The sequence below is a fragment of the Copadichromis virginalis genome, linkage group LG15, assembly GCF_057382275.1.
Source record: "Copadichromis virginalis isolate Kocher_CV1m ecotype Utaka linkage group LG15, C_Virginalis_male_GT1.1, whole genome shotgun sequence".
Lineage (NCBI taxonomy): Eukaryota > Metazoa > Chordata > Actinopteri > Cichliformes > Cichlidae > Copadichromis > Copadichromis virginalis.
In genome coordinates this window covers 32,686,109-32,706,007 of record NC_140632.1, presented here as the reverse complement: position 1 = coordinate 32,706,007, position 19,899 = coordinate 32,686,109, and the positions used below count along the sequence as shown (strand labels likewise).

General features: G+C 45.8%; 1 protein-coding gene across 4 annotated transcripts in view; it reads left to right on the top strand.

The window, feature by feature from the left end:
• Window positions 1-19,899, top strand: part of ankrd6b (ankyrin repeat domain 6b) — a 74,493-nt gene that overhangs the window by 36,043 nt on the left and 18,551 nt on the right. For all 4 annotated transcript variants that reach the window (XM_085432938.1, XM_085432939.1, XM_085432937.1 and 1 more), the window contains 4 exons: window positions 14,502-14,600; window positions 16,721-16,819; window positions 17,248-17,346; window positions 19,555-19,653. In XM_085432938.1, coding sequence (XP_085289064.1) covers window positions 14,502-14,600; window positions 16,721-16,819; window positions 17,248-17,346; window positions 19,555-19,653 — 396 coding nt within the window. The remainder of the gene's footprint in view (window positions 1-14,501; window positions 14,601-16,720; window positions 16,820-17,247; window positions 17,347-19,554; window positions 19,654-19,899) is intronic.

Sequence of the window (19,899 nt, the reverse complement as noted above, 5' to 3'; positions counted from 1 at the left end):
ATGTGGACTCCCAGGAACTTGAAGCTGCTCACACGCTCCACAGCCGTCCCCTTAATGTGGATGGGTGGATGTGGTTAGAAACATTAGTAGGACCTAGAGTGCTGGTGTAGTTCAGTTGTCCCTGGTTCAAGTCCAACCTGTGGACTTTTGCTGTGTCTTCCCACCCTCTGCTCTAATATTAAAAAAAAAAAGCACACAAAAAGACCCCCCTAAAAAAAGAAGAACCTTAGTTGGAACTAGGGTTGTTTGAATCTCAGGGTTAGAATTTCAAATTTGATACTGATACCCAGGAACATGCACAATACAATTTTTGACCAGGAGGAGAGAGGTTCTCTGCCAGGTGAACACCAAGGAATTTGGTGCTCTTGCCGATTTCCACAGAGGATCCATCGATGTAAAGTGGACAGTGATCTTAACAACCATCTATTAGTTTTTGGGCCTTTTTCACCTTTATTGACAGAGACAATAAACTAAGAGCAAGAACGTGGAGGGAGAGAGAGAGGGTCGGATGTCATGCGGTCAGATTCAAACCCAAGCCAGCCACTCTTAGCCGTATGGCATGTGCACACATGCTAAACTGCCCACAACCATCTCTTTTATTTTGTCCATGTTAAGAGACAGGTTGATGATGCTAAACCAGTCCGCTGTTGCACCCTGTCTCTATATGCTGACTCATTGTTCTTGCTGATAAGACACACCACAGTCGGGTCATCATCGATCTGGTTTGAACTGTGCATTGGTGCACAGTCGTGAGTTAGCGGTTAGTGGGCTAAGCATACAGCCCTGAGGGGCTCCAGTGCTCAGTTTGGCGGTGTTGGAGATGCTGTTACTGATCCGGACTGTCTGACGTCACTAAATGGTAAATGGCCTGTATTTGTATAGCGCTTTACTTAGTCCCTAAGGACCCCAAAGCGCTTTACACTACATTCAGTGATCCACCAATTCACACACACATTCACACACTGGTGATGGCAAGCTACATTGTAGCCACAGCTCCCCTGGGGCGCACTGACAGAGGCAAGGCTGCCGGACACTGGCGCCACCGGGCCCTCTGACCACCACCAGTAGGCAATGGGTGAAGTGTCTTGCCCAAGGACACAACGACCGAGACTGTCGGAGCTGGGGCTCGAACCGGCAACCTTCCGATTACAAGACGAACTGCCAACTCTTGAGCCACGATCGCAACACGTGAGCCTACGTCAGAAAGACCAGGATCCAGATGGAGAGGGAGGTTTTCAGGCCCAGCAGGCTCAGTTTTCCAATGCTGAGGAATTAATGTGTTGAATGCTGAACTGAAATCTATGAACAGCATTCGCACATATGTGTCTTTATTGTCCTGGTGGGTGAGGGCAAGTTGTAAGGTGGTGCAGTGTAACCTGCAGTGGGTCCAGTGTGGTTGGCAGCAGGGTCTTAATGTCCCTCATGATGAGCCTCTCAAAGCACTTTATCATGATGGGTATGAGTGCAACGGGAAGATAGTCATTGAGGCAGGACACTGGGGACACTGGGTACTTTTTTGACACAGGAACGAAGGGGGGTTGCCTTGAGGCACGTTGAGATGACAGCAGTGCTCAGAGAGGGGTTGACGATATCAGTGAGGACATCTGTCAGCTGGTCTGCACATTCTCTGAGCACTCTCCCAGGGATTTTATCTGGCGCAGCAGTCTTCAGTAGGTTAACTTTTTAAAGAGTTTTTCTCACATCAGGCGAGGTCACATACAGAATCTGGTTGTTGTGAGGAGCGGGTGGACTTCCTTGCCAACACGTCACTGAGCGTCAAACCGTGCATAGAAGTTGTTCAGCACATCTGGTAGGAAGGTGTCAACGTTGCAGGCAGGACTGGAGGCTAGGTTTCCATAGCAATCCGGAGTGGCTGGTACGTGTTACTGCCGTGCTGGCATTTTTTTTAATAACCTGCAAGTTTAAACTGAAATATCTCTTGTTTTTAAGTAGCTAGCTAATTTGCTAATTTACACTCAACCAGCTGGCTCAAAATGTCAAGGATGTTCAGACAGGAAATTTCATAACTCAAGGAATTGTACCTTCAACTTGCTGTTTTTTGCAACATCCCGACTACAGAATGGAACAGTTGTCAGCCACCTCCTGTACATGGATGACATCAAGCTGTATGCCAAGAGTGAACGAGACATTGATTCACTGATCCACACCACCAGGATATACAGCAATGACATCAGAATGTCGTTCGGACTGGAAAAGTGTAGTCGGATGATAACAAAGAGAGGGAAGGTAGTCAGAACTGAGGGGATTGAACTACCAGAAGGCAACATTGCAGACGTAGAGGACAGCTACAAGTACCTGGGCATCCCACAGGGAAATGGAAACCATGAAGAGGCTGCTAGGAAAGCTGCAACCACCAGGTACCTGCCAAGGGTCAGGCAAGTCCTGGGGAGTCAGCTGAACGGTAAGAACAAGATCTGGGCTATCAACACCTACGCCCTGCCCGTGATCAGGTACCCGGCTGGGATAATAAGCTGGCTAAAGGAGGAGATAGAAGCCACTGATATCAAGACAAAAAAGCTCCTGACCATGCATGGAGGGTTTCACCCCAAGCGGAAGGAAGGAGGCCAGGGACTGGTGAGTGTCAGCACCACAGTACAGGATGAGACAACGAACATCCACGAATACATCACGAAGATGGCCCCAACTGACAGCGTGCTCAGTGAATACCTCAGGCAGCAGAAACCCAAAAAAGAGGAGGAAGGCGAAGAATCATCATGGAAGGACAGACCCCTGCACAGTATGTACCACCGGCAGATAGAGGAGGTGGCTGATATCCAGAAATCCTACCAGTGGCTGGACAAAGCTGGACTTAAAGACAGCAAAGAGGCACTAATCATGGCAGCACAGGAACAAGCTCTGAGCACAAGATCCACAGAGGCTTGGGTCTATCACACCAGGCAAGACCCCAGGTGCAGGGTGTGTAAAGATGCCCCCGAGACAATCCAGCACATAACAGCAGGGTGCAAGATGCTACCAGGCAAGGCATACATGGAACGCCATAACCAAGTGACCAGCATAGTGTACAGGAACATCTGTGCCAAGTATAATCTGGAAGTTCCGAGGTCAAAATGGGAGATTTCCCCCAAGGGTGGTGGAGAATGACCGAGCTAAGATCCTGTGGGACTTCCAGATAAAGATGGACAAATGGTGGTGGCTAACCAAGCAGACATAGTGGTGGTAGGCAAACAGAAGAAGACGGCGGTAGTGATCGATGTAGCGGTCCCGAATGACAGCAACATCAGGAAGAAGGAATGAGAGAAGCTCGAGAAATACCAAGGGCTCAGAGAAGAGCTCGAGAAGATGTGAAGGGTGAAGGTAAGCTTGAAACCTGTATCCCCCATAGTCGGTTACCAAGATTACGTGAAGTACCCTCAGAAGGTCTGCTAGATGATGTTAATGCAGCACTACGGACGATACCTACAACCACGATTACCGACACTAACAAGCTGATCTACAATACGGCAGCAGTGATCAGTGAGATGCTTGGCTACAAGTTGAACAGCCACAAGGGGCAGTACCCTCCATGGAGAAGGAGGCTAGAGGGCAAGATCAAAGTAGCACGGAGGGAGGTTAGCCAACTAACGGAGTTGCAGAAAGGTGCGACAAAGAAGGTGCATAAGAAATACATCAAGCTGTCCATACCTGAGATCTTGGAAACTGCCAAGCAAAGACTCATAGCCTTGGCCAGCCGCTTGAGGAGGTACACCAGAGAGATAGAAGGCAGGAGAATAAACCAGCAAAGGTGTACTCTCAGTGGCAAGGGAACAATAAGAGAACAGCACCACCACGGCTGGAGACGGAGCAATACTGGAAGAGCATATGGGAGAAGGACGCAACCCATAACGGCAATGCTCAGTGGCTAGTGGATCTGAGGGCAGACCACAGCGACCTCCCTGAACAGGGTCCAGTAACCATCACAGTGGCAGATATCCAAGTAAGGGTCTCCAGTATGAAGAGTTGGACAGCACCAGGGCCCGACATGGTTCACGCCTACTGGCTAAAGAAGCTGACTGCACTCCACGAGCGTCTGGCAGCACAAATGAACCAGCTGCTAGTAAATGAGAGACACCCGGAATGGCTAACCGAAGGTCGGACGGTGCTGATCCCCAAGGACCCCAAGAAGGGACCGGTCCCCTCCAACTACCGACCAATAACCTGCCTCAGTACTACATGGAAGCTCCTGTCAGGCATCATATCGGCTAAGATGAACAGGCACATGGGTCAATACATGAGCGGGACACAGAAAGGAATTGGCAAGAATACCAGAGGCGCAAAACACCAGCTACTGGTAGACAGAACAGTCAGCCAAGACTGCAAGACCAGACTGACCAACCTGTGCACTGCCTGGATTGATTACAAGAAGGCCTATGACTCAATGCCCCACAGCTGGATACTGGAATGCCTAGAATTTTACAAGATCAATGGGACCCTAAGAGCCTTCATCAGGAACTCAATGGGGATGTGGCGTACAACACTAGAGGCCAACTCCAAGCCCATAGCACAAGTCACCATCAAGTGCGGGATCTACCAAGGAGATGCTCTGTCCCCACTGCTGTTCTGCATAGGCCTGAACCCCCTCATCGAGATCATTAACAAGACTGGCTACGGATACCGACTACGGAACGAAGCAGTTGTCAGCCACCTCCTGTACATGGATGACATCAAGCTGTATGCCAAGAGTGAACGAGACATCGATTCACTGATCCACACTACCAGGCTATACAGCAATGACATTGGAATGTCATTCGGACTGGAGAAGTGTAGTCGGATGGTAACAAAGAGAGGGAAGGTAGTCAGAACTGAGGGGATTGAACTACCAGAAGGCAACATTGCAGACATAGAGGACAGTTACAAGTACCTGGGGATCCCGCAGGCGAATGGGAACCATGAAGAAGCCGCTAGAAAAGCTGCAACCACCAAGTACCTGCAGAGGGTCAGGCAAGTCCTGAGGAGTCAGCTGAATGGTAAGAACAAGATCCGGGCCATCAACACGTACGCCCTGCCCGTGGTGCCCAGGTACCCTGCTGGGATAATAGGCTGGCCAAAGGAGGAGATAGAAGCCACTGACATAAAGACAAGAAAGCTCCTTACCATGCATGGAGGGTTTCACCCCAAGTCCAGCACCCTGAGGCTGTACGCTAAGCGGAAGGAAGGGGGCCGGGGACTGGTGAGTGTCAGCACCACAGTCCAGGATGAGACAAGGAACATCCAAGAATACATTGGGAAGATGGCCCCAACTGACCGAGTGCTCAGTGAATACCTCAGGCAGCAGAAACCCAAGAAAGAGGAGGGAGACGAGGAACCATCATGGAAGGACAGGCCCCTGCACGGTACGTACCACCGGCAGATAGAGGAGGTGGCTGATATCCAGAAATCCTACCAGTGGCTGGACAAAGCTGGACTGAAAGACAGCACAGAGGCACTAATCATGGCAGCACAAGAACAAGCTCTGAGCACAAGATCCATAGAGGCTGGGGTCTATCACACCAGGCAAGACCCCAGGTGCAGGCTGTGTAAAGATGCCCCAGAGACAATCCAGCACATAACAGCAGGGTGCAAGATGCTAGCAGGCAAGGCATACATGGAACGCCATAACCAAGTGGCCGGCATAGTGTACAGGAACATCTGTGCCGAGTATAATCTGGAAGTCCCGAGGTCAAAATGGGAGATGCCCCCAAGGGTGGTGGAGAATGACCGAGCTAAGATCCTGTGGGACTTCCAGATACAGACGGACAAAATGGTGGTGGCTAACCAACCGGACATAGTGGTGGTAGACAAACAGAAGAAGACGGCCGTAGTGATCGATGTAGTGGTTCCGAATGACAGCAATATCAGGAAGAAGGAACACGAGAAGCTCGAGAAATACCAAGGGCTCAGAGAAGAGCTCGAGAGGATGTGGAGGGTGAAGGTAACGGTGGTCCCCGTGGTAATCGGAGCACTAGGTGCGGTGACTCCCAAGCTAGGCGAGTGGCTCCAGCAGATCCCGGGAATAACATCTGAGATCTCTGTCCAGAAGAGCGCAGTCCTGGGAACAGCTAAGATACTGCACAGGACCCTCAAGCTCCCAGGCCTCTGGTAGAGGACCCGAGCTTGAAGGATAAACCGCCCGCAGTGGCGTGCTGGGTGGTTTTTTATATATATATATATCAAAGTAGCCACCCTTTGCTTTGATTACTGCTTTACACACTCTTAGCATTCTCTCAATAAACTTGATGTAGTCACCTGAAATGGTTTTCCAGTCTTGAAGGAGTTCCCAGAAATCCTGAGCACTTCTTGGTCCTTTTGCCTTCACTCTGCAGTCCATCTCATCTCAAGCCATCTCGATTGGGTTTAGGTCAGGTGACGGGAGAGGCCAGGCCATCTGCCATTTACAATGGCAAGTCTCCAGCTTACAATGATTATGCCCTGTTCATGGAGGGTCCCCCTTGCAGTGAAGTGGAGGTGGGGTCTCATCTACTTAATTTATGTCAGGGTAATCAATTATTGTGTCATTTCCTGTCAGAGTTCCGTACTTTGGCTGCTAAGTTAAACTTTGTAGATGCTGCTCTCCAGTCATTTTTTATGGCGGGATTGCTGGATTACATCTGAGAGGAGATGGCAGACTCTGGACGAGACTGTAGATCTCCCCTTGAAAATTGATCATCGAGTTATGTCACCACCTCGTCACACTCCTCGGGTCTATAAACCCCAGTCTCAGAGAGATATTCCTCCGCCGCCTCCCCCCTCCTCTGAAGGAGTAGCTGCTAATACCAGCAATTTTTCCACCGAGGAGCCTATGCAGCTGGGCAGGCTATCCAAAGTGGAGAGAAATATATGCTTGCCTGAAAGCCTTTGTGCTTACTCTGGGTTGGCCCAACATTGCTGCCCCCAGTGTCCTCTAGGTCTGGGAAACAATGTGGCCAGGTAGACTGTGGGGGAGTCCCACTTGGCTCCTCCTGTTTCTCAGACCCCTCCCATTTCCAGCTTAATACCAGACAAGATGGCGGCGCGCACGGGTGCAGCGGCTCTTAGCTCTCCAGTTTGGTGCTCGTTTTTACTTTTAATGTGGATATTTTTGAATGTTTGCAACGCCGCCATCTCTTACAGTCGCCAGAACCTAATTGACCTAGGTTTTAAATATAGTTTGTCTGTTTCTGGCGACTATCAGCGAACACACAACATCCTGGTGGAGATAGCGAGACCGCCAGGGTCACCGTGGATGGTCTGCCCGCCCAGCAAGCGTAGAAGGCGACGGAGGGAAAGAAAGCAGAAGAGGGGATGCTGGTCGGGCTCAGACGCTAGGCTACGCAAACATCCACACCGGCCAGCACTTCCGAGCCTTTTCCTATCGAACGCCAGATCCATCACCCACAAACTTGACGAATTGGAGCTACAGATAGCCAACACAAGCTTTGCACGTAACTGCAGCATTATTCTTATTACGGAGACGTGGCTTCACCCGCTGATTCCCGACGCTGCAGTCGAGTTAGCAGGCCGCACGCTACACCGGCATGACAGAAACAGCAACTCAGGTAAAAGCAGAGGAGGGGGGCTATGTGTTTACGTGCATAACGAGTGGTGTTGTAACAGCAGGATCATTCACACACACTGTTCTCCTGATTTGGAGGTTCTGGCAGTCTCGTGCAGACCTTTTTACATCCCGAGGGAGTTTACAGTAGTTATTGTGATAGCTGTTTATATACCGCCGGATGCTAACGTTAGCACGGCTCTCAGCCTCTTGCTCAACACCATAAACAAACAACAGCTTGCCCACCCCGATGGGGTTTTTATTGTCACCGGCGACTTTAACAAAGCGTGCCTAAAGACTGTGCTTCCTAAATTTGTCCAGTTTGTGGACTTTGCTACGAGAGGAGAACACACTTTGGACCATGTCTATTCAAACATCAGGCATGCTTTCAGAGCGACACCCCTCCCCCACCTGGCTGGATCTGACCACCTCTGCATGTCCCTCACCCCCACCTACACCCCCCTGCTGAGAAAAACAAAGCCCCAGACAAAGACAATAAAAACCTGGCCTGAAGGAGCCCTTTCTCAACTGCAGGACTGCTTCTCAACAACTGTATGGGATTTATTCTCCAGCCACAACCTCCAGGAGTACACGGACACTGTACTCTCGTACATCAGGAACTGTGTTGACAATGTCACCGTCAACAAAAGGGTCAGGGTGTTTCCAAATCAAAAACCCTGGATGAATAGCGAAGTGCAATCCCTCCTAAAAAGCCGCAACACTGCCTTCAAGTCAGGGGACAGGGCTGCGTATAGGGCGGCCAGGGCAGACCTGAGTAGAGGCATCAGGAAAGCTAAGGCTGCCTATAGGAGGAGGATTGAAGATCACTTTGCTGACAACGACCCCAGAAAAATGTGGCAGGGGATCAATCACATTACCAACTACAGAAGCAATAACCAGGCAACATCTAGGACTGATGCCTCACTGGCTGAGGATCTAAACCGTTTCTTCGCCCGCTTTGAGACGACCAAGCCCTCAGCTGCCACACCACTTCCACCCGCCCCCAGCACTGGCACACTAACACTTAGGGAGCACCAAGTGAGGTGTGTTCTAAGGTCAGTGAATCCCAGGAAGGCGGCAGGTCCTGATGGAATACATGGAAAGGTTCTCAGAGCATGTGCTGACGAACTGACCGGAGTCTTCACTAAAATCTTCAACCTTTCCTTGTCATCAAACACCGTCCCGCCCTGCCTCAAAACCTCCACCATCATCCCCATCGCCAAGAAGACAGCTGTGGCCAGCCCAAATGACTACAGGCCTGTTGCACTTACGCCTGTAGTGATGAAGTGCTTTGAGAGACTGGTCTGTCAGCACATCAGGGCCGGTCTGCCTCCCACTCTGGACCCCCACCAATTTGCCTACAGGACAAATCGTTCCACCGAGGATGCTATCACCATAGCGCTCCACACTGCGCTGAGTCACCTGGAGCACCGAGGAAGCTATGTGAGAATGCTCTTTCTGGACTTCAGCTCAGCATTCAATCATATCATCCCGGAGATCCTGGTCCAGAAACTGTCTCACCTGGGACTCTCCACCCCCATCTGCCTCTGGATCAAGGACTTCCTGACAAATAGACCACAGTCTGTCAGACTCGGCCCCCATCGGTCCAGCACCATCACACTCAGCACCGGGTCTCCACAAGGATGTGTTTTGAGTCCCCTCCTGTTTACGCTCTACACATCCGACTGCTCCCCTACCCATCTCTCAAACACCATCATAAAGTTCGCGGATGACACCACAGTGGTTGGACTCATCTCAAGGGGGGATGAGTCGGACTACAGAGATGAGGTCAACAGACTGACTGAGTGGTGTTCAGTTAACAACCTCCAACTGAACACCACGAAAACTAAAGAACTTATCTTGGACTTCAGGAAGGGCAGAGCAGACCCGGCCCCACTTTACATTCACGGGAGCTGTGTGGAGAGGGTACACTCCATGAGGTTTCTGGGCGTGCAGATATCTGATGACCTCTCCTGGACTGCAAATACTACAGCGGTGGTTAAAAAGGCCCAGCAGCGTCTCCACTTTCTGAGAGTGCTCAGGAGGAACAACCTGGAGGAGAGGCTGCTGGTGACATTTTACAGAGCCACCATAGAGAGCATCCTAACGTACGGCATAACAACATGGTATGCAGGGTGCTCAGCTGCAGACAGGAAAGTACTGCAGAGGGTCATCAACACAGCCCAGAAGATCACTGGCTGCTCTCTGCCCAGCCTGGAGGTCACTGCAAACTCTCGGTACCTCAGCAGAGCTGGCAATATCATCAAGGACCACTCTCACCCCAGCAACCAACTGTTTGAACTATTACCGTCAGGCCGACGGTACAGGTCACATAAAACCAGGACAAACAGATTCAGGGATAGCTTCTTTCCCAGAGCTATCACCGTAGTAAATAAGCACAAAAACAATTGAACCTATTCCATACCATCACTGTCATTATATTATGCTGCTATTCATACTGTCATTATATTAATGCTGCTATCCTGTATATATTGTACATACTATTGTTTGAGTACTTACGATTGTTTTTTTTGTACTTTTTATATTTTACATTTATATTTATTATTGAAACTTGCACCAAGGGAGTGGCACTCCAATTTCGTTGTACTCTGTACAATGACAATAAAGGCTATTCTATTCTATTCTATTCTATTAAGGTAACGTTTCACCTGAAACAAAAACAGTTCCCTCTTGAGGCTCTCATGGACTCAGGAGCGGCTGAAAACTTCATCGACCTGAATCTAGCTTCTCAACTCCACATTTCGCTAACCCCAATTAACCATTTATTCCTGTCACTTGGTAGACGGACACCGTCTCCAACCCTACCCCATTCAGTTCCAGACCCAACCAGTTCGCATGTCCATCGGGGACCACTAGGAGTAGATCCAGTTTCTCGTGGTCTCTGCTGCATCCTCTCCTCTCATCCTGAGCTAACGTTTCTGATAGGGGACCCCGATTCACCGCTAGTTTCTGGAAGGTCTTCTGCAGTCTGATTGGGGCCTCTTCCAGTCTCAGGTCTGGCTACCACCCTTAGTCTAATGGGCAGGCGGAAGGGGCCGCCCAACAACTGGGACGCTTTTTGAGATGATTCATCTCCACCCAACCGTCTCTTTGGCCCAGCTGTTGTAGACAGAGCTGTCTCACAACCTCTACATCTTTTTCTCTACCGGTCTCTCTCCCTTCGAAATGTATCATGGCTTTCACCCTCCTATCTTTGATCACCAGGAGGCAGAGGTTTAAGTACCTGCAGCCCAGCGGTTGGTCTGTCGATGTCGACTGGCCTGGATCGAGGCATGGGCTGCTATTTCTTGATGCAATGCTCAATACACCAAACAACATCGCTGCCGACACCGGCCAGGCCATTCATTTCAACCAGGGTACTGGGTCTGGCTCTCCACGAGACACCTGAAACTCCGTACTGAAGCCAAGAAGCTCACTCGCAGGTTTATTGGCCCGTATTAAATCACGGCAGAATCAATCCGGTCACTTATTGTTTACGTCTCCCACCCACAATGAAGGTCCACCCTGTTTTCCATGTGTCGCAGCTTAAGCAACGCATTACCTCTCCACTGGCACGACCCTCTCCACAGTGTTGCCAACTCCTCAGTAAGGAAAATCGCTATTGGTTGTCCTAAAAGTCGCTAGAAGTCGCTAAATGACGTCATCGCCTAATTTGCATAATTGGTCATGCTAATCTAATTGTAACCTATGTTGTTGGAGAGAGAAATAACATCGTGGAAGAGACATAAAGTGAGTAAAAAATGTCCTAAATGCATTTAGAGTTTATTTAGAACTACAAATTAAATTTCTTTTAGCAATTGTTGTTTTTTTTAATGTCACAATTCCAACCCTGCTCCTTTACCCGGGCTTGGACTGGCAAAAGTGACCCGAAATAGGCACTCTGGTGGAGTTACTTTGTGTGTGTGTTTATAAAAATGTGTGTGCAGTCTCCATCGCACTGCACTCTGTCCTCTCACACCTGGACAACAACAACACCTACGCCAGAATGCTGTTTATAGACTTCAGTTCAGCATTCAATACAATCCACCCCTCACAACTCATCAGGAAACTGACAGACCTGGGCATCAGTTCCCTCATCTGCAAATGGTTACTGGACTTCCTGACCAACCGCCCCCAACATGTCCGGCTGGATAACCGCTGCTCATCTACAATCACGATGAACACCGGTGTACCACAAGGCTGTGTGATGAGCCCTTTCCTCTACTCCCTCTTCACCCACGACTGCAGACCTGCTGATGGTTCCAACACCATCATTAAGTTTGCAGATGACACCACAGTGATTGGCCTCATCAGTGACAACGATGAGGCCGCCTACAGGGAGGAGGTGGATCGTCTGGCTGAGTGGTGCGACAGAAACAACCTGCTGCTTAACACCGAGAAGACCAAGGAGCTCATCGTGGACTACAGGAGGAATGCTGACCCACATCCACCCATCCACATTAAGGGGACGGCTGTGGAGCGTGTGAGCAGCTTCAAGTTCCTGGGAGTCCACATCTCCGAGGATCTCACCTGGACGACCAACTGCTCCAAGCTGGTCAAGAAGGCTCACCAGCGCCTCTTCTTCTTGAGGACTCTGAGGAAGAACCACCTGTCCTCAGACATCCTGGTGAACTTCTATTGTTGCACCATCGAGAGCATCCTGACCGACTGTATAACAGTCTGGTATGGGAACTGCTCTGCCTCGGACCGGAAGGCGTTGCAGAGGGTCGTGAAAACTGCCCAGCGCATCGCCGGAGCACCACTTCCTGCCATAAAAGACATCTACAGGAAGCGGTGTCTGAAAAGGGCTGGGAAAATCATCAAAGACCCCAGTCACCCATCACATGGACTCTTCACCCTCCTGCCCTCTGGGAGGCGCCACAGGAGCCTCCGGACTAAGACCACCAGGTACCGGAACAGCTTCTTCCCCACAGCTGTCAGACTCCTGAACTCTGCCTCCTGACATCTGACCCACGTTAAACTCATGGACTGAACATACACACACCCACAATGGACAACTGTACCCTCAAACACATAATAATAACATGGAGTGAATCACCACTCACAACCACTAGCACTTTATATAGCCTCTGTAGAAACTATCTACACCCTCACTTATCTTAACTGCACTACTGTATAGCTCTGTGTAATTAATCGTTCTGTACATTCGATAATTTTTAATCCTACAACTGTTTACAACTTGCATAGTTCCCATTTCTGTATAGCTGTGTATCTCAGATTCTGTAAAGTTATTTATTTCATATTCTGTATAGTTTTTCATATTTATATCCTGTTCATAGCCTGTACATAGCTTGTACTCACTACACCCTGTACATACTTATAGTTATAGAATATTCACAACATGCTTCATACCGTGTACATTATAACATACCATAATAGACCCATTTCTGTAATATACTCACATATCTATATTATTGCTAATATATATCGTAATATATCTATATCACTAAAGCACTTCTGGATGGATGCAAACTGCATTTCGTTGCCCTGTACCTGTGCATGTGCAATGACAATAAAGTTGAATTCTATTCTTTTCTAAGTAGTTTTAAACCTTGTGATCCACAAAACAGCATAAGAGTAAAAGAGTAAAAGAAGAACTGACTGCATTACAGCACCCGCTGCTTGTTGAGAGTAAAAGCGATACGCACTTTCACGTCTTTTTTTAGCGACTTTTTTTTAGAAGAAAAGTCACTAAGGGGTCTGAAAACTCGCTAAATATAGCGACAAAGTTGCTAAGTTGGCAACACTGCCTCTCCAGTGCTGTTAACTTGCAATTTCTCAGGCTGGTGACTCAGATGAATTTATCCTCACCATCAAAAGTGACTCTTGGTCTTCCTTTCCTGGGGCGATCCTAATGTTAGCCAGTTTCGTTATAGCGCATGATGGTTTTTGCGACTGCACGTCGGGACACATTGAAAGTTTTAGCAATTTTCTGGATGGACTGACCTTCAATAAGGACAGATCATTAGAAAGAATGAATATGATTTATTGATTAACAAAATACAGATAAATGTTTGGCAGTTAAACTCTGTTGGCCCGTCCTGTCAGAACAGAACCCCAGCTGTGAAGGGGATTAGAGCAGGACCCCCTGGAGTCTAGACACTGGTGCTGGAGATGAGATGTAGGTGGTTTGAATGGAGTGATGAGAGTTAATTCCATATATCTTGTTTCATATATTTGATACCTTCAGTATGTGTCTACAATGTAGAAATTGGTAAAAATAAGGACAAACCATTAAATGAAGGTGTTTCCAAACTTTTGACTAGTAGTGTATATATATAAATATCTAGAGATATAAATATATCGTAACTTTAAAAATTGTGAATCAAGTCCTGTTGGAGTAACAAAATTGCTAAGCAGTGCCAGATTTCTGAAAATGAGGAGGAGCTAGTGGATCCCGGGTTTTTGCTAGCTGTTTTATCTTCTCACCCCACATAGCATGTAGCAATAGTGCCCAATGCAATGGGTACACATATGGAGGTAGGGTATGACTGAAGGCTCCGTAATAGGCACGTAGAGTCCTCATGGTAAAGCCAATAAACCAATTGCACGCCCAAGGTAAAACAAGCAGAGCTGATGGAATGGGGTATGTCTTCCATTTCAGTTGCATGGTGTTCATAGCTGATGTGTCGTGCTTTTCATCCATTGACGGATGACGATGAATGGACGGACCGCCCATTCATCCATCTTGCCATCCATCCCTCCCTCCCTCATGGATCTGGGTTGCATGTTAATTTTTCAAATCTGATGATCTTGTTTTGTTATTTTAAAATGATATGAGTTCCTATTGCTTTGAACAAAATTCAAATAATAGATTTGAATGAGGTGTGTGAATCATTGCAAGGACTGCAAATTGGGGTAACAAGATTCTCAAACACTTTACAGTTAATCAGTGTTGTGTTGTTACCATGTGTTAGTAGTCAGTTCTGTGTCTTTATATTTCTGTTGACAGGGAGAACAGACGGCATTACATAGAGCAGCAGTGGTGGGAAACAGTGACATTATCAATGCTCTGATCCAGGAAAGCTGCGCACTGGACAGACAGGACAAGGTATGATCATTTAGTATAATTTCAGATTCATATTTAATAAACTCCTTTCTGTGAATCTCTTTACAACTGGACTTTTTTGCTTTTGGTTTTTCTATAGAACTACACATCAAGTCATAAACTTAAATGGTCACAATTTGGAGACTGAATAAACAAATATACAGTGGCTTTGTTCTGTGCATAAATATTTTCAAATATTTATATATTTTTTAACCTGTTCTGTAGTCATGAGTTTAGTATTTTAATATCAACAAGCTGCAAAGCAGTATTTAAAAAAGTTGACTGTCTTCATATTTACTGTTAAATTACTTTTTTGCTTCCTACTTTCAGACTTTTTAGTTTCCGTTTAGTACATTTTGTATAATGTATAATTGCAATTCACAACAACAGTCACCTTGAGATGTTTTATATAAGGTTAGAGACAAAATTCCAGAAATCTGAAAATTCCCCCACAAAGCAAGTTTTAACAATGGTGGACACAACCAAAATGGGTTTTGGCAGAAGAGACCTCCAATATCAGCCACTTCTTTTATCTACTGCTGGTACATGCTGTCCAGGGGCCTGTCCTTCCATGATGGTTCCTCTTCTTGCCCCTTTTCTTTCTTGTGTTTCTGCTGCCTGAGATAGTCAATATGCACGTTATCTGTTGTGTTCATCTTTCTGATGTACTCTTTCTAATGGATTTGTGTTGTTTCATTCTGGATAGTGGTTCTGAAAATCTTCTTTCTTTCCATTTAGCATACAGTCTAATGGTGCTGGACTTGGGTTGAAACTAGTGGTGCAACTGATGAAAAGTCTCACGGTTCGGATCGGATCACGTTTTTTTCCTCACAGATCGGATCAATTTTCGGATCAGCAGAAAAAAAAGAAGATTTATTTAAGTATTTTTTGCCTATTAAAAAACATTCAACTCAAGAATCATTCCACGCAATTATATAAAAACAAATTAAGATGCAATATAGGGCAGTACAGGGCTTTCTATCTACCACTCCGCTGTGATATAATGAGCGGTCATGGTCACGTAGCTTTCCGTTGCCCTGGAGATCCACCCATTTGTATTTTGGGCAACAGAAGATGCCTGGGACAGTTCAGCCATAACTTTAAACTTTTCCTGCTCGTACATGCTTGGACTGATCTTGTCACTGAAGTGGACGCGCAACGGAATGTCATAGCGTGGCTCAAGCACGTTCATCATAGTGTAGCGTAAATAGCGTAAATCTCGTTAAAATAACATTAATGCCATAACTGCATTGACGCGGCAAATCTCCGTTAACTAGTTACCGCGGATCTTCCTGTGCGTGGGGCTGCACGGCGTCAATGCGTTAACTAACACGTTGACTAGTTTAAACCCTTGTTTTGCACAACAGAGTACAGCCTACCGTCTGCAGCTAAACACCCCAATAGCTTTTGTAATAGCTTTAGCCTGGTCAGATTGGGCAGCAAAGGGCTGCTTAAATACAGCAAACTCCTCTGCTCCTCCACTTGGACCGCTAGCGCTGGCCATAGCTATCGCTGGCGGCCATAGCTATCGCTGGCGGCCATAGCTATCGCTGGCGGCCATAGCTATCGCTGGCGGCCATAGCTATCGCTGGCCATAGCTATCGCTTGACAGACTGACCACGCGCACCATACACATATTTTTTTCTTCTTTTTCGAATCTTCGGATCACGTGCGTGCCGAACCGTGGAGTGAGATCGGTTCGGATTACGGATCAACCGTGATCCGTTGCACCATTAGTTGAAACCCTCCATGCATGATAAGGAAATTTCTTGTCAGTGGCTTCTATCTCCTTCTTTGGCCACCTTATTAACCCAGCAGCAATGTGCTAGCAGCATGTAGGTGTTGATTGCCTGGATGTTGTTCTTCTCGTTCAGCTGACTCCTCTGGACTTGGCTTACTCTGTGCAGGTATTTGGTGGTTGCTGCTTTGTTAGTAGCCTTATGTTAGTAGGTCTACTCTTATATTGTTTAGGGGTGACTGTTGTTGTGATTTGGTACTGCATAACTAAAATTTAATTGAATAAAATTGAAACTTGATAAAATTAAGCTTCTCTTCAGTTTGAGTTGACAGAGTTGTAAACATCAATCTGTTTGTTGTTCATTTGCCTTTTTGTCTTCTGTCAGGATGGCAATACTGCTCTCCATGAGGTGTCCTGGCATGGCTTCACTCAATCTGTGAAATTGCTGGTGAAAGCTGGAGCCAATGTTTATACCAAAAACAAGGTGAACCTAGACTTAACCTGAGATCAGAGCACTGAATACATTAGCTGAAAGTTCTAATCAACATTGTTGTAGTTAACCAAATATAACAAAAATCTTAAAGTGTGAAAGATATGCTTGATCGTTGAAATTAAAAACTAGGCTTTAGGCAATAAAGAAAACTGGGGCTATAATCTATACTTGGAAAAAAAATAGATTAAGACATTTTCTACTAAAGACGCTGGTAAAAAATGTGTTTAGTTTTTGTCTGTGTTATTTAAAATTTTGTCAATACAGCCAGTCTGTGAATGCTTGAGGACTGTGAGTCAGTTTTTATACTGTAATACTTCTTCCTGAAAAAGACGATATAAATATATGGTATATGTCACTGCAACAAAAGTATCTCCAGGGAACACCAGTAAATGTCATACTCTCTCTGCTCCTGTTTGCAGGCAGGAAATACACCTCTCCACCTTGCATGTCAGAATGGTCATGCTCAGAGCACCAAGGTTCTGTTATTGGGTGGATCCAGACCTGACAGCAAAAATCATGTAAGTTATGTGCATTTGCAAGTGTCTGGTAGTTGTTCCTGTTCAGAGATTAAATTTGGCAGGCTATGGAACCCTAATATCCACTCTGGCAGTGAAGTGTGAGAAAAAGATAGTTTGTCAGGTGTTTGGTGTTCTTAATTTGTATGCAGATCTTGTACTGTCAGGGTTTCTGGTTCGTTGACCCAGTGTTTTCACTTTGTACTTTGAGACTGTTTTTTTTCCATTTGAGTCCTGTTTTATTGTGTTAGCCTCTGTCTTTGGCTACGTGCACATTGCAGACGAAAGCGCATCAAATTCGACTTTTCTGATCCTATGCGACCAATATCTGATCATGGTATGACAGTGTGAACAGCACAAATCCGATATTTTCAAATCCGACCCAGGTCACTTTCGTGTGTGGTACTGAATCCGATACATATCTGATGTTTTAGAAAGCGACTGCTGTTTGAATGGTCATGTCGCATTAAATTCGTCTTTTACGTCACTGACACAAGACAGACGCCAATTATCAGCGCGCGAAAAAGCGCCCGAGAACGCTTCCTGGCCATCCAGTGAAACTGTTGGGAAGACAGCGTTGGAGAAACGTGAACATTTTATTTGTACTGTACAATCTGCAGACTCTAACAGAAATCTGCAGCTATCCTTTGAAGCACCACTCCTCTCTAAAACAGCAATAAGGATAATTATTAGGCCATATATAAATAACAAAATAACTTTATAACTTAAAGCAAAATTGGGAAATGTAAAGTCTGAAACAAGTCTTTATATTAAGGGCCATCAGTCAAACAATACTGTTTGGTCTGGGTCTAAACAGAGGCGTTGTGTGTGACGTCTTCTTTTGCGCATGCGGGCCGCTTTGAGGGTTCACACTAGAGTGCGTTTGCTGTCACATTTTATTTGTAGTGTGAACGAGCAGACAAAAAAAATGGATTTGATCAAAAAATCGGAATTGAGCATTAAGACCTGCAGTGTGAACGTAGCCTTAGTGCATTATGTTTGGTGCTACTTCCCATGTGTCATTAGTTCGATTTAGTTCAGCTGTGTACTCTCCTGTCTCTTATCATCATCATCAACTTGTGTATTTAAGCCCTAAATTTCCCTAAGTTCCTTGTCTTGTCATCATCAGTTGTGTGTTGTCAGGTAAGTTCAGTTCAATTCTGCCAGCCAGTCATTCAGTCAGTCGTCTCATATTCTGTTTATCCTGTCTTCACAATAAACACCGTCCACAGCCTTCATAAGCCTGCAAGTCCTGTTTTTGGGTCCTCTCTCCTCCCTCTCTCCACACACCGACGTGACATGTACTTAATCACTGTGTTCTGCTGAACCTCCAAAGCTCAATGCTCATCATCGCAAAATGCACTTTATTTGTGACTTTACTTGTTGTCGTTTTTCTTCATTATTAACACATCAGCAGATATAGTAAACTATAAAAAAGTATAGTGGAAAAATTTTCCAATCTTCATGTATTAATATTTATTGATATAACTTTCATGCAAATAAATGGTACTGATTTTAAAATCCTAGCAAAGTTCACACTCTGTGTTGTAAGCATCCAAGTGCACCATAATTATAGAATAGTAAAATAATAATAAAACAATCACTACTGCTGATTATTATTTTGAGTTTGAATTTAAAAAATATAAACTTGAAAGAAAAATATATACGACCTCTTTTGTTCTTAAAGATCTGATCTTTTTCAGACAGTGCATTTGTTAGGTACAGAGAAGGCAAGAATTGTCACAACAGCAGGGCCAGAGTTGATTCATTTATTGCATGGTAATGCCTTTAATGACTCATAGATGCCTTAAGTTAATCTTAATGTGTTAATGTGTTATATTATTATTTATAATAGGATTATATTTGTGTGTGTGCTGCGTGCCCTACATACTGTGCTCTGTGTTATATTATTATTCATAATATACTATTTGTAATATTGTTATATATTTCCAAACCTTGATTGTTTGAGCTTCAAAAACAAATGAACTGCTTTTTTCTTCTTTTAAAAAAAAAGTTGAATACTGTCAGCAACATTCAAGTGCTGGACAGCATCGATAACGTGGTCCCCCACACAGAGTCCTAGGCTATGTGTGGTATCTGCTTTGAGAGTGAAGGTAGTAAATCTCTTACACTGTGTTTGGGGAGATTTACTACCTTGACCTGAGGAATGTGAATGCTGTAAAATTATTTACCAGTGATTATTTCTTGCAGGCAGGTGATACCTGTCTACATGTGGCGGCCCGCTACAATCATCTGGCTGTGATTCGTATCTTGCTGGGAGCATATTGCTCTGTGTCAGAGAAGAATTTGGTGAGTTGTGGACTGACTGGGGCATTTTTCTGGTAAAAGCTACTTGATGAAAAATTAATTGGAACTTTTTTCCTGTAATGTGAAAAAAATCACGTTTGAATTATAGAAGTTTTTTTAGTAGCTCTTTCTATCCACTATAATCAAGTGCTTGTTTTTCTGATAGTTGGAGTTCTCTTTGTAATATCATAGGGTCTTTACCATATAATAAAAAGTGCCTTGACTTTATAGTTGGTGCTGTATACATGC